The following is a 13349-nucleotide window of genomic DNA, read 5'->3' on the forward strand; positions in this document are numbered from 1 at the left end:
TGAGTACTCACCACTGTGTCTCTGGAGGAAAGAACTATGCTAGAGAATGTCTACAGGTCCAGACTGTTGTATGTTCTAGAAGGTTAGCTCCTGCAGGAGGGGGCCTGCCTGTGTCGGAGTGCAGCCCATTCTACCTAGAAGCATGCGCTGAGCACTGCCCAGGACCAAGGCGCCACACTCCAAGGATTTGTCCTCATTTGGAAAAGGGACATGTAAACCACTAACGTAAGACAGAGACCGAAATAAGCCAGCACGTACTATAGTGGGAAGGCAGATGTGATCACAAGCGTGGACACATGCTTCAGACGACACATGGGAGTGACGGAGGGACCACAGCCGCCTACTGTCTGCCATGCCCGGCGTGGGCCACCCTCCAAGAGTGCTATTTTCTTACAACGACAAAAATGCCTAAATTACACTATACCCACTAGATGAAATACCAGAGTCATTAATGGAGCACTGTGAAAGAAAAGACGCTCAGGTGTTGAGTGAAACATGCACGTTTGTCTGTACGTTATAATTACAATTATGTTGAAATGTGTGTCTATAAAGACAAAGACATACATATAAACAGCAAAAGAGAAAATTATTCTCTGAAATACTGAGATTTAGGGTCACTTTTTTTCCTTTTAATTTCCAAAACTTCTGTAACTTGGCTACATACTCTTTATCAATAAAAAAGAGAAAACTCAGAACATCTTCTGATTACGATTCACTGACTGTATTTATTGAGTGCCCACGCATAGTAAACCCTCAGAAAACTCTCTTCTTCATAAAAGGAGTGACTGTCTTTTAGTCATATCGCTTTGCTTTGAAGAGTTAGAAATGTCATACACATGTCACTTCATCCTAACTTCCCCGTGAACCAGGTAAAGGCAAGGCATTGTTTTTGTCTCAGAGATGGAGAGAATGAGGCACACGGAAGTTGTGACTTGCCGCAAGCCACACAAAGTTAGTGACAGAACCAGAGCTAGAACCCAGGTGGGCACACCCTCTACGTGGAGCTCGCTAGCGCTTCCCGCTGTGTTGGCAGCTCCCCTGTTCTTACGCTAACAAACGCCATACACCACAACACTCACAGGTAGCCAGCTGGCAGCATCGTTGGCAAAGCCATAGATGAGAAGGGCATTAGTGCTTTAAAGAGTGGAAGAAAGGATCCTCAGTCCTTACTGGGCCTTTATAGGAATGTCTGGCTAATATGATCAGAATGGCTAGGGGCAAAGACTTCAGTCATGGCGCAGATGGTGCCCCAAGCCCCAGATGCTTGCTGGTGTAATAACCCTAACGAAGCCGAATGTTTTCATTGGCTAGGCTTGTGTCTGTGCAGGAAGCAGTCAACAGAAATTTACTCTTACCCCAATCAGATGTATCCTCGCAGGGACTTCTCCCTCGGTCACCCGCACAGCCTCATCAAACACGTTGGCATTGGTCCGGGACAACAGGGCCACCTGGCCCTTGGCATCACCTCTAATGCCACCTTTTGGGAGAGAGCACAAACTCTGTGACAAATCCAAATAAAGAGGAAAAATAATTTTTGGAACAAATAAACGAAGAGTAACTAAAAGCCTTACTCTGATGGTTTCCACCAACCAAAGTTTTTCTCCTTACTCGCTTGCAGACATCCAAGATGGTAGCTCCCACATACGCAATTTCCACACCAAATCTGAAACTCTGTGGGAAAACAACAAAACAAACGGAGTCAACAACCCCTCCCTAAAGTAGGTTAGCACGTTTCTGTCCCTGCGAGTCCCGGCCTTGCCAAACCCAACTGTTGATTCCTGACTCACCCCATCTGCAAAGGGGATTTGCAATTCCCCACTGCAAACCCACTCACAGTCAAATGATCACTGACTTGACTTCTGAGCTTTCAGAACTGCAGCTTCCATCCTGAAACAGCTTCCATCCTGAAATTCAGGTTACCTATCTTCCTTTACCCCTGATCCCCAAATCCAAATCTGGGCAATTCTCCCACCATGGGGCCTAGACTATTGTTCTCACCACTGCTGCCAGCCCAGCTCAGCAACCCGAACTCCATGCCTCACCCACTTGGTCTCCCCCTCCCACTGCCAGATGCATCTCTGTCAGATGACTCTTTCCCACACACTTTCACCAGGGCCACACCCTTGCTGGAAAATAGGAAGAGCAGCACATGAGGAAACAGGCGATGCATGCACTGTGAACAGCCCTCACAGCCCAGACAGCCTTGTTTCCTTTCTTTCCCCAAGACCAATGGCAAACTGCTTTTAAGCAAACCTAGCCTTCCTTCCAAATCAAATCTAATGAAGAAGTGTAAATTATACAAAAGATTGAGGGAGGGCTGGGGGGTTTCTCCCCTCACCTCTGAGACTCCCTCAACATTCATTTAAAACTGCTGCTCCACACAGCCAGCCCCAAGCATCTTCACTTCCCGAGCATTCCCTGCGCTCCCCCTGCCTCGGCACAGGGCAAAATGGTCTCCTACCCTTCAAAACATGGCCCCACAGCCTACTTCCTTGATCAGTGCAGCTGGAAAGACACCATTTGTCCCCAAACTCATAGTACTTATTGCCCTTTCCCATGCATTTGTGACTTGAAGTAATAAACTACGATGTGCTGTGGTGAACATCAACAACACTCAGGAAAACACGAGACTTTTGACAAATAGTACTTTGTTGCTACAGAACCATTCTGAGTGACATGAAATAAAACATGAAATAAAATACCCATGAATCCTCACCGACATAAACAAATGACTGAGTAAGTAAGTGGGAGAGAAGACAAAAATCTTCTTTGCAGAAGAATTCTCAACACTTCATGTAGATACCCCTACAGCCTCCCACAGACAGGTACCGGAAAATGGAGGATCGTTACAGCTTTCTCAGCCAGCCAAGGATGCCATGCGTCGTCACGCTCACAGGGGCAGACACAAATTTCCCAAATTTTTATTTCACTTGAAAGCAAGAATTTTATCTTTGGCAACAAACATTTGTCAGTTGTTTTCCTTGAAGTCACAGCTCACTTCCTTCATTTTTGAGAAAATGCCAAATACCCGAGTCTGTCAGCTGTTCTTTCAAGTACCAACAGTAACGACACACAAACGCAGCCAGCTGAGCTCACAACTCAATCCCAAGAGTGCTCTTGGTCAGACAGCCAACACACTTCCGAGGGAGAAGTGCTTTACTCACACTTGCCACTTGCTCGCACACAATACTAGAGACACACCCCAGGGCCAGCAGTTCATCCGTCTGCTGTCACACCAGGACGCTCCTGAGTGAACCACTTTTGTTTGGTTTACTCTGAGCACGTCACAAGAAGAGCACGAGGACTGCCAGCACCATGTGGTGCCCCCGCCTTGACGCACGGGAAGGCGTCAGCGGTGCAAAGGTGAACACGGTGACAACGGCACACGCAAGTGTTGTGAACACAGTTTTGACTTTGCAGACCCCGAGAGCCACAGAGAACCAGCGCTTAGAAGCAAGGATCTGCTACGTACTGGGCGCCTGTCACAGGGTAACCACGGGAAAGCGAGGGTGGGGAACCACAATGCTTGCTTCTATGGTTCTGGGGGCTCGGAAGCAGCGAGAGCTCTTACCTGTGTGAGATAGAAGACGTGCGTGTGAGGGACTGTAAACAGAGCATTGACTGCACCACGGAAGGTATAGATCTGTTGATGTGGGTCCCCTACAAAGATTTTCCCACATGGCTGAGACAGAACTATGTTCATGATAGCTGCAACCAATAAGAGGGACAGTAAGAAAGCTGAAGGAATGCCAACTCACAGAGCAAAAAGAAACCGTATTTACGACAGAAAAAGATGAAAACGCTTCATGAAACGAAGCCAGGGCACGCTGGACAACAGAGTTGTCTTTCCCTGCAGGATACGCAGGCAATGCAAAGAAACAACTATATAATGGACAAGAGAAACCATTTCTAAGCCTAGGAATGCAGATTATTTTTAGTCCCGGATAAATGATGGAGGCTAAAAAAAAAAAACCACATAAGCAAATAAAAAATGAGGCAAATTGTCTTTTCTAACATTGTAACTCAAAGCTCAAAAATGACCCCACAAAGGCACACTATTTTCTATCAGCCACTTGAAAAACAAACAACACAAACTGTCCGGCTCTAAGTTGACTAGCTTTTCCCACTCAGCATGAGTCTAGGTCCCTATCACCTGATGACCTACGCATACTCAACGTTTTAAGACTAACCGAAGCAAAACGTTTACAGAAAAATAAATTTGCTTTGAGATGGGGGGGGGGGGGTGAAGGACAACTGCTGAAATACAAAGTCAAATAATAAAGGATTTCTGTGTGACCAAATTATCATTTGCTCCTCTTCTTTATGACAAATAATAATCACCAACTTATATCACATGTATGTCCTCTTACATAATCATGATGTTGTTTCTATGTGTTTGAGACTACTGATGTCCTGAATAGTTTATCACCTGGGGTACAGTCCTGGGCCTCATCCACAAAGATGGCGTCAAAAGAGGCAAGCAAAGGCTTGCTCAGCTGCCAGAGTTTCAAATAGCCTAAAAGAAGGGAGCAGCAAAGAGTCAGAACTCTCAAGTAAAGCAGTCACATTTAACAGATACCAAGAGGTGGGAACTGGCATACCATCATGAGTCATTTGGTAAGCCTCTTCTTTGCATTCCCCCAACTTCCGCATGTTGTCCCAGAGTCGGCTGGCTTCAAGGACACCGTTCTAGAAAGCAAGTGATACAGCAAGTCATAGTTTAAGACCCTGGAAAAGACACCTCCTGACATCACTTTCATTCTCATACACAGAGGTCTGAACAAAGGCACCATCACAGCACGGTGAGGGGCAGTCACCTCCCTAACCTTCCTCCGGCTCCACGATAGCCTCTGAACAATGTCAAGTGCAGAGATGAGTAAGAAGCTTGGGCCATACCAAGCCCAGTAACAGAAAATCGCTCAAAGAGTACAAGATCTGGGGCAGGTGGGAATTGGGGAAGAGCACAAGATATGACGAACCAGAAAAGGCTGGATTAGTTCTCTAGATTTATGACTGACCACTAAGTCGTACAAAGAATGGCCAATGACTGAAGAGACAAGAAAAATCAGAAAAGAGATTCCATATCTTTAAATTCTACATCTTGTAGACTCAATGACATGCTCCTATAAACCTTGGGTAGAAGGAGCCTCATGTGTTGAATTAAGAGGACCAGTGTGCAGATTAAGTAAAATGTCTGTGAGTCCTCTTCACAGAAAACACCACCCCTCCCAGCTACCATGACGGGCCTGCAGTCTGGGAGTCAGACTTCCAGCCAGCAGTTCTGAAGAAATCAAAGACAAGCAGAACAGTGTATCATGTCAGCTCTTCTCATTTATCCTCGATCCCCACTACTAAAGATATTTAGATACTCACCAGCTTTTCACTCTGTTCAACCATGACTCTCTGTCCTTGGCTGTTCTTACACCAGATAGGCACGTGATCAATAGTCAGCTCTTCGTCAGCCGAGGCAAAGAAGTTTTCTAAAGTCTTACATACTAGCTTGGCCCTTATGAATCCACCTTTCCCTTCAGCAAGGACAGAATTGACCATGAAGGGTGTCAACTTGAAGAGATTCAATTTCTTCTTCAATTGGTACCTGCAACACATATCCCAAATGAACAGTATTTGACTGTTACCACTGCAATGTGGTATTTAGTGTCTCCCCCCACTCCAAGCCCCTTCCTACAGTGACACCACCTGGCCACCTTAAATGTCACAACAGGTTAGGGGTAAACAAAAGCCAGAGAAGTTGAGCAAGGTCCATGCAGGATTGGAAATGGCTTCATCTGGCTTTCAGGAATTCTCAAATAACCCAAAAGATGAAGTGGCTCACGGCAGATGCTATGACTCCATGGTGTGGACTAGACTCCAAGAGGTCCCCAGGGGGACACTCGAGTCCCTGAAGTCCTCCCATCCAAGGGAATTCTAGTTCAGAGGCCCCAAGAGGCCTGGGCAAGTGCCCGTCAGCTGAGTCTTCTCCCCACCCCTCCCTACCTCGTCCAAGGGAAGCCTGTCTGTCAGACTGCTGAGGGCCTGCACTCCAGACCAGTCACGGGCACTTTCTGTGCCTCAGTTCCAGAGAAATGAGAATGCTCACCTCAGTAAGATACTATTATTTGCAAACAACACATTTTTACAAGGTAAAAGTGCAAATCACTAAATATCTTTCTATCGCCTGCCTATAAGTGGAGCTGAAAGCATTCCATTTTCTCAGTGCTGCTGTGTGTAAGCTCATATGCAATCATGATGAGCACAACGTGAAAACCAGGAATTAGACAATGATGGTGGCAGTGCAATGCTCACTTCCGCCCGACGTGTCCATAGGCCATGGAATGAAAGGTTTTGCAGATGACATTGCTGGGGAAGACTAGCTCGGCCTGCTTTGCGATGCTCTTGTTGAATGTCACATACAGAAACCTGCTCTCAGACCACTTCTCAGCGTACTTGACCAGGGTAGAGGTCTTCCCGGTGCCTGGGGAAGCCAAGAGGAAAGGAGGTGACCCTCTGACCAGGAAAAACTGTTCCAAAGGATGCCCTAATCAGGTCTTATTCATGCTTATCTTGCCTCTTGCTTGAAACTAGACCGTGACAAGTTTTTCAATACTGATAAGGTGTAGTGAAAAGAGCAGCGGATTCTAAGCCAGATTAACCTGGGCTGGGATCGTGGCTCTGGCCAGCTCTAGCTGAGCAGTGAGTGGCGAGCCGCTCAACCTCACTGACTATCATTGTGCTCCTCAGCCACGCATGGGCAACGCTGACCCTGCAGGGTCTGGCAGGATAAAGGCAAGCATCAAGGTAACCAGCAGAGGAACTCAGTAAGAGTAGCTATTGCTGGCCTAGGCATCAGTAGTGCTTCAATGGCAAGAGCATGCAAGTGAGACTGAAGGATGCTTCCGGCCCATTCTGAGCTCTCCAGTGTACCTTGCCTCTCCACCCTTCGTTTATTCAGTTATCGTTCACTTAACAAGCACTTATGAGCACCTACTCCATGCTCAGCTGTATGCTAAGCACTGGGAGTATGTCAAAAAACAAAACAAAACAAAACAAAACCATAAAGCAAGGTTCCGGTACTACAATCTCGTTGGGAATACAAAACCAACACAGTTGAAACAATTAGAACAAAATGAGAGTATAATGACAACACAGAACAAAAAAAAAAAGAGAGAGTGAATTTGGAAACAAAAAATCTCACCTGTAAGAGCAGAAAAATAGTGCCTCTTTCCCTACCAAACAGGGCTACTGTGAAGATTAATGACATAGCGTAGAAGCATTTATAGAATGTGTGTGTTGGCTATACTTATTGAATAATCAGGTACCAATCAGCTAATACAGATGATTAGTTACAGTACGAGTTCAGAGATCACGTGGGACTCAAATGGCTAAAGAGGCCTCCACCAAGAAGAAACAGCAATGATGGGAGTCAGACACAGCAAGGCAAAGAAGGCGGGTAGGGGTGGGGGGAGGCATGCTCTTGGAGAGAAACAGACCCAGCTCTGAATTCTACCTCTTCCACTTATTCGCTTATTTAACCTGGGGCAAGTCATTGTAATTTCTCTGAGCTTCAAATCCTCATCTGTAAAACAGAGGTAACTAACCGACCTTCCAGAATGCTGTTAGGGTTTAGCACGGTGCCAGGTGCTGAACGAATGGCTGCTGTTGTTCGTAGTAGGACATTTACGCAGAAAGAAGCAGGAAGGAATTCCAGGTAGAAAACAGTATGAGCAAAGGCTCAGACAAAAGGATAACCAAGTACTTTAGGAGACTGCAAGTACAATTAGTTGACTGAGGCAGGAGAATTACAGACTGCGTATTTAGGAATGTAGGTTAGAATCCAATGCAGGGACAGCCTCCCTGACTTTACCGGACAGAAATCAGGGAGCTACGGAAACATGGCCTGCCTTTCTGTGAGCAATCAGTGTCTGAGCGTAGACAACGATAAATGATGGCCTGGGTCAATCCTGACAGCATCTCTCTCACAAACTAATTCCTATGAACTATCTGTCCAACCAGGAACTCCACTGTGGATGTGCCCAGGAGTGGTTTTAAAAAAAAAAAAAAAGGAAGGAAAAAACCAAGCATTCCTTAACTGCTTTTAAAATAATTTAATTGGTACGCCTGGGTGGCTCAGTCGGAGAAGCATCTGCCTTCAGCTCAAGCCACGATCCCAGGGTCCTAGGATCAAGTCCCACGTCAGGGTCCTTGCCCAGCAGGGAGCCTACTTCTCCCTCTCCCTCTGCCACTCCCCCTGCTTGTGTGCGCACACACTCTCTCTTTCTCTGACTAACAAATAAATAAAATCTTTTTAAAAACGTAAATAAATTAATTTAATTTAATTTAATAATTTAACTGCAATAGTTGGATAACAGACCAAGGTAAAGAAATTCTGGCAGGTAGCAAGGAAGAGGGATGCAGGGATAAGAGGCTTGAACCTGACTCTCTAGTCCAGGAATGGTGAGCTCCCTTACCTGCAAATGCCATAATCTTTACCACCTGGAGAGGTTCCATCTTGTGGCTCAGAATCAGCTGTTGCTCGTGTGTAAGTTGGATGGTTGTTTTCTTGCTATAATCATTACAGAAGAGAAATTAGAAAAATAGAAAGGAATTCAAAAGAGCAGGTGATGGACTGTCACAAAGCAAACAGGCCGATCAGAGGAACAAAATTAACCAAACGAAAGGCCTCCCCTTGGGGAGATAAACATGTTCCAAAGCTAGTTTATGATGCTGGGTCCACACTCAATAAATTTACTGAAAATCACTGAATTGTACAATTAAAATGGGTGAATTTTATGTAATGTAAATTATACCTCCATGAAACTGGTAAGACAAAACCCCTCTCCTCCTTAAGTATAAGAAGGAACCGAGACTACAAGACAAAACACACACACACACACACACACACACACACGCTCCCATATACATACCCTGGCCAAACCGACGGTTCCCCTGTAACTTCTCTGGCCTGAGTACAGGAATTCTCCTGAAGATACAGGCAATAGAAAATGTTGTAGTGAATCCTAATAGGGAGAAAGCAGATTTAGAGATTTTCAAATTAAGTCACAATCTCTATCTTGTTTTCCCTTAGATGTACCTGGACTCCCTACCATTTCTAAAAGAAAATACCTACCACCATTTTATGGAAAAACGAAAGAAAGAAAAGAAAGGAAAAGAAAAGAAGAGAAAAAAGAAAAGAAAAGATTTTAAATATACCTAGAGCTGACCAAAGCCCTCTTGGAAAGCCCAGCTCTGAAAAGCTGCCTGGCTCCAGTGTGTAGTGGCAGAGAGACCAGGACATGCTGTTTGGGGATCAAAGCACTAGCTGTGATCCTAAGAGACAAATAATTACAAAAGCACTAAGAACCAGCTGAGGGGCGCCTGGGTGGCTCAGCTGGTTAAGTGTCTGCCTTAGGCTCAGGTCATGATTCCAGAGTCCTGGGATCAAGTCCTGCATTGGGCTCCTTGTTCAGTGGGGAGCCTGCTTCTCCCTCTGCCTCTGCCTGTCCCTCCCCCCGCTTGTGTGCACATGCACTCTCTCTCTGTCGAACAAATAAATAAAATCTAAAAAAAAAAAAAAAAAAAAGAACCAGCTGAAAACAAATGTAAATTCTACTCTGATCAGTGCGATTCTTGTTCGACATCAACTTAATGTCATCGTATCTTTCTCAGACTCCTTTGTTCTGCTCCCTGCTACTTGTAAGGTGATAATTGGTGTAGAAACACGAAGAACATGCTATCTTTAAAGGTCCCAAAGGAAGGGTGTTACACAGAGAACAAGATATGATTACCAAGGACTGGAAACAAAATGGCCTCCAAGCCACCAAGAGGGGCCCAAGATGACACGGAGCACTCAGCAGTGGCCCCAGAAATGGGCAAACAGCCCGCTAACAAGCCACTCCAAAGCTCTCTGCGTTCACACGGACCCCAAACTCTTCTCCCTCATCACCAAGTACCCACATTTAGCGCATTGCTCCCCAGCCCCAGAGGGAAAGTGACCTCTGAGCACCCACAAATACCTTTAATAAGATTAACACTTCAGTCTCCGCTCATATTACCTCCCAAGTATAAGCAGGAAGAAATACATAAACACAACAAAACTCAACATATCGTACCCTCCATTCCTCCTCTCCATCCTTGTGAACATGGACAGAACCTGTAGGTTCGTATTTGCACTTAAGAACGTTATTTACCATTTGTGTATTTGTCTTGTCCCGATTAACCCTAAAGCTCCTTGTCCCATGCCTCAATGCCATGATGTGGATACAACATAAACAACATTTAATAAACTGAAACGTAACTCAGACTGACATTTCTGGAGCATGCATGTTCCATCCTTGAACTCCAGCAAGGACGACTGGGCCACAGCTCACATGGTGCCCCCAGCCATGCTCCACTTAGGGCTCAGGGGTTCCAGAGGAAGGATATCCTCTCTGGGCCTTCTGCCTCCCCAGGACGGGCGGCAGAAGCACACTGCCTGTCTCCAGGTCGGGCGTCAGGGCCCTCTGACAGCTGCCCTTCACAGCTGGGACTTCATTCTGACTTCTCCCCGTGGCCTACATCAGCTTCCCTCGTCTGGCCACTGCCGGTTACGCTTCCCACGAAACCATGGCTCGGTCTCCCTCTTCTTCACTACAGTCTTGCCACACTGGACTACTCCTCTTCCTTGTATATACTAAATTCATTCCTGTCTTTGGACCCTGAAATTATCTATGACTTCTGCTAAAATGCTCTCAAGTCTTAAAATGTCATTTTAAAATTGACATTCAGGTTTTAGTTCAAATGTTACTTCCTCAGAAAGGCTTTTCCTCACCCACCCCATCTAACGTGGTGCTCCCCACCTCCCTGGCCTGTCACCCACTTCTTTTTCTTTGTACCACTTTCCACTCACTACACGTTCTTGTGTCACGCGTTTCCTTACGCAGTACCTGTCTCCCCTCCCTGGATCACACAGTCCACCAGGAGGACTAGAACAGCGGCCGACTCGGTCACCGGCACATCCTGAATGCCTGAGAAACCGGGACGCGCAGCACGTGCTTCAGAGCTGCTGGCCCCCTGCCAGCTGACCTGTGCACACCTGCTGGCGAGCGAAACCGCGACGGTCACTCCCAATAAGCCACCCACGTGCTAGAGACGGCGAGGCAGGCGAGACTCAGCCACAAGGTTTACATCCCGTCCCAAAAGAGAAATGGAGGCACCAAATCCTAATGCTTTCCTAGGAAAATGAAGCCACGCAGGAAGAAAAAAGGCTCCTGTTGGTGAGGGGACTTCACGTCAGGCTTCGACAGCCTTGCGTGTCCGCCTGCCTCAGCGCTATTTCCGGCCGCGTGGCACTTCACGTGTGCAGAGCACGTCTGATGCTCACAGCACCTGCCTTTCACCGCGACGGACACGGCGGGGGCCTGTGAGACCGACGGCTCACCCAGTACTAGCGCTGGGCCTCGCGGCCAGCGCCGGCCTTTGCCTCTACCAGGGCCTCGGCTCTTCCCCCCACGGCTTTACCGGTTGCTGATGTTGATCCCCTTCTCCCTCATGGCGTAGAGAAGCACAGCGATACAGTACAGGGTCTCGGTGATGTCTGGCATGGTCACGGTGGAGCTGGGTCTCCGGAGGCAGAAGAGCAGCTGCTGGATGTCATTCACACTGCTGGACAGGAGCACGATGGCCGCCACCAAAGCCCATACGTTGACACCCTGTGGAGGGAGGCGGACCGGGGAGGGGAGGAAAGACCCAGAACACGTCAGACAACCAGCGAAGAGAGCCAAGTCTCAGATTGCCTGAGCCAAGTGGAAACTTTCCACAGGACATTTGGAAACACGGCAACTTTTCCTTTCACCCTGGATTTCCTTCTTCTCATCACTTCTGCATTTGGGTTCTTAGTTTTCTTTAGTTAAAAAACATGAATAAAGGATCTAACCTAGGACCTTGCCTAGAGAGGATACGCCCACCTCCCCACCACTCCTCTCCAGGGCAGCGTGAGCTCTCAGGTCTACAGAGACTGGACAGGGCCAGAGCAAGGTCACCATGCAACGGTGCTCACCCGGGAGGCACAAGGGAAGGAAGACGCAAAAGAAGACAGCAGGCTTTCGGGGACAAAACCAAGACCAACAATTCCCTGGCATTAAGATGTTAATCTATTATTTATTGGGGCCTGGGTGGCTCATTCAGTTAAGCACCTGCCTTCGGCTCAGGGCATGATCCTAGGGTCCTGGATCAAGCCCCACATTGCTCCCTGCTCAGTGCGGAGTCTGCTTCTGCCTCTGCCTCTGCCCTCCCCCCATCACGCTTTCTCTCACTCACTCCCTCTCTCAAATAAATAAAATCTTTAAAGAAAAAAAAATCGACTCTTTACTTCATGTTATTATTTAGGTTAATTAATGTTTAAATAATATTAATGTTTTAATTAATATTAAATAAATGACTAAAAATTTACTATGGACACAATACACTCTGTTTAGTAGTATCTAAGAAAGTGTTCACGAACACGGAAATAGTCAAATACTAGAAAGGTATCTTTCTCATTCTTCACTTTACTACAGGCATCCCGGTTATAATTTCGGGGTCCTCGAAATCTCACCCCACCATCACCAGCAATCACTTCACTAAAGACAGAAAGAATACACATGGCTGGATGTCCAGCCCTCTGCAGCTTGCAGAGCACAGGCTGAGGGTGCACGCGATTCCTTTTAAGAATCCCTGATCTAGGTAAGGAGCCACAAGACCGAGTCAGGTACAACTGATGAATCATTGAACACTACGTCTGAAGCTAATAACACATTACATGTTAATGAATTGAATTTAAAAAAAATAAATTCAAAACAAATAAATACATGAAAATTTAAAAAAAAATAAAAGGTCGTCTGTCATATCAACACCCAAAGATATGGGAATGGTGAGCATTTTAGTGTCTTTTCATCTTATTATTTTTAAGCAGTTTTTTCTTATTAAGAAAAAAAAGGCTGAATCAGGAAACTGAAGACTATTTCTAGCTTCCCACCGACTCATGGGTGTCTAGTAAAAACCTTCATTTCTCTAGTTCTTTCAAATAAACCAACTGTTGCCAATGGAACAGGCTATCTTGTAAAGAAATCCTTCTTAATTAAAGCTTTCAGAGGCCAGATGACCATCCTCTGCTGAAGATTCCTCCACAGAATGGGAAATTGGATTAAATGCTTTTTAAGGGGCGCCTGGGTGGCTCAGTCAGTTAAGCGTCTGCCTTCGGCTCAGGTCATGATCCCAGCTTCCTGGGATCGAGCCCTACACTGGGCTCTCTGCTCAGTGGAGAGCCTGCTTCTCCCTGTCCCTCTGTCCCAATTCTATTTGTGCCCTCTCACTCTCTCTCCCTCAAATAAATAAAA

The 13349-nt window shown here is 46.3% G+C and overlaps 1 protein-coding gene across 3 annotated transcripts in view; it reads right to left on the reverse strand.

The window, feature by feature from the left end:
* The window catches only part of FBH1 (F-box DNA helicase 1), a 111056-nt gene that overhangs the window by 79613 nt on the left and 18094 nt on the right, over positions 1 to 13349 (reverse strand). For all 3 annotated transcript variants that reach the window (XR_008956503.1, XM_044392073.3, XM_026478707.4), the window contains 10 exons: positions 11494 to 11684; positions 8922 to 9014; positions 8466 to 8560; positions 6304 to 6472; positions 5374 to 5596; positions 4602 to 4689; positions 4430 to 4516; positions 3572 to 3708; positions 1572 to 1671; positions 1356 to 1477 (listed from right to left, as the gene is read on the reverse strand). Coding sequence is in view for 2 of the 3 variants with exons in the window: in XM_044392073.3 (XP_044248008.1) it covers positions 1356 to 1477; positions 1572 to 1671; positions 3572 to 3708; positions 4430 to 4516; positions 4602 to 4689; positions 5374 to 5596; positions 6304 to 6472; positions 8466 to 8560; positions 8922 to 9014; positions 11494 to 11684 (1305 nt within the window). In the remaining variant the exon portion in view is untranslated. The remainder of the gene's footprint in view (positions 1 to 1355; positions 1478 to 1571; positions 1672 to 3571; positions 3709 to 4429; positions 4517 to 4601; positions 4690 to 5373; positions 5597 to 6303; positions 6473 to 8465; positions 8561 to 8921; positions 9015 to 11493; positions 11685 to 13349) is intronic.

This window comes from Ursus arctos, unplaced genomic scaffold (genome assembly GCF_023065955.2).
Source record: "Ursus arctos isolate Adak ecotype North America unplaced genomic scaffold, UrsArc2.0 scaffold_30, whole genome shotgun sequence".
In the NCBI taxonomy this organism is placed as follows: Eukaryota; Metazoa; Chordata; class Mammalia; order Carnivora; family Ursidae; genus Ursus; species Ursus arctos.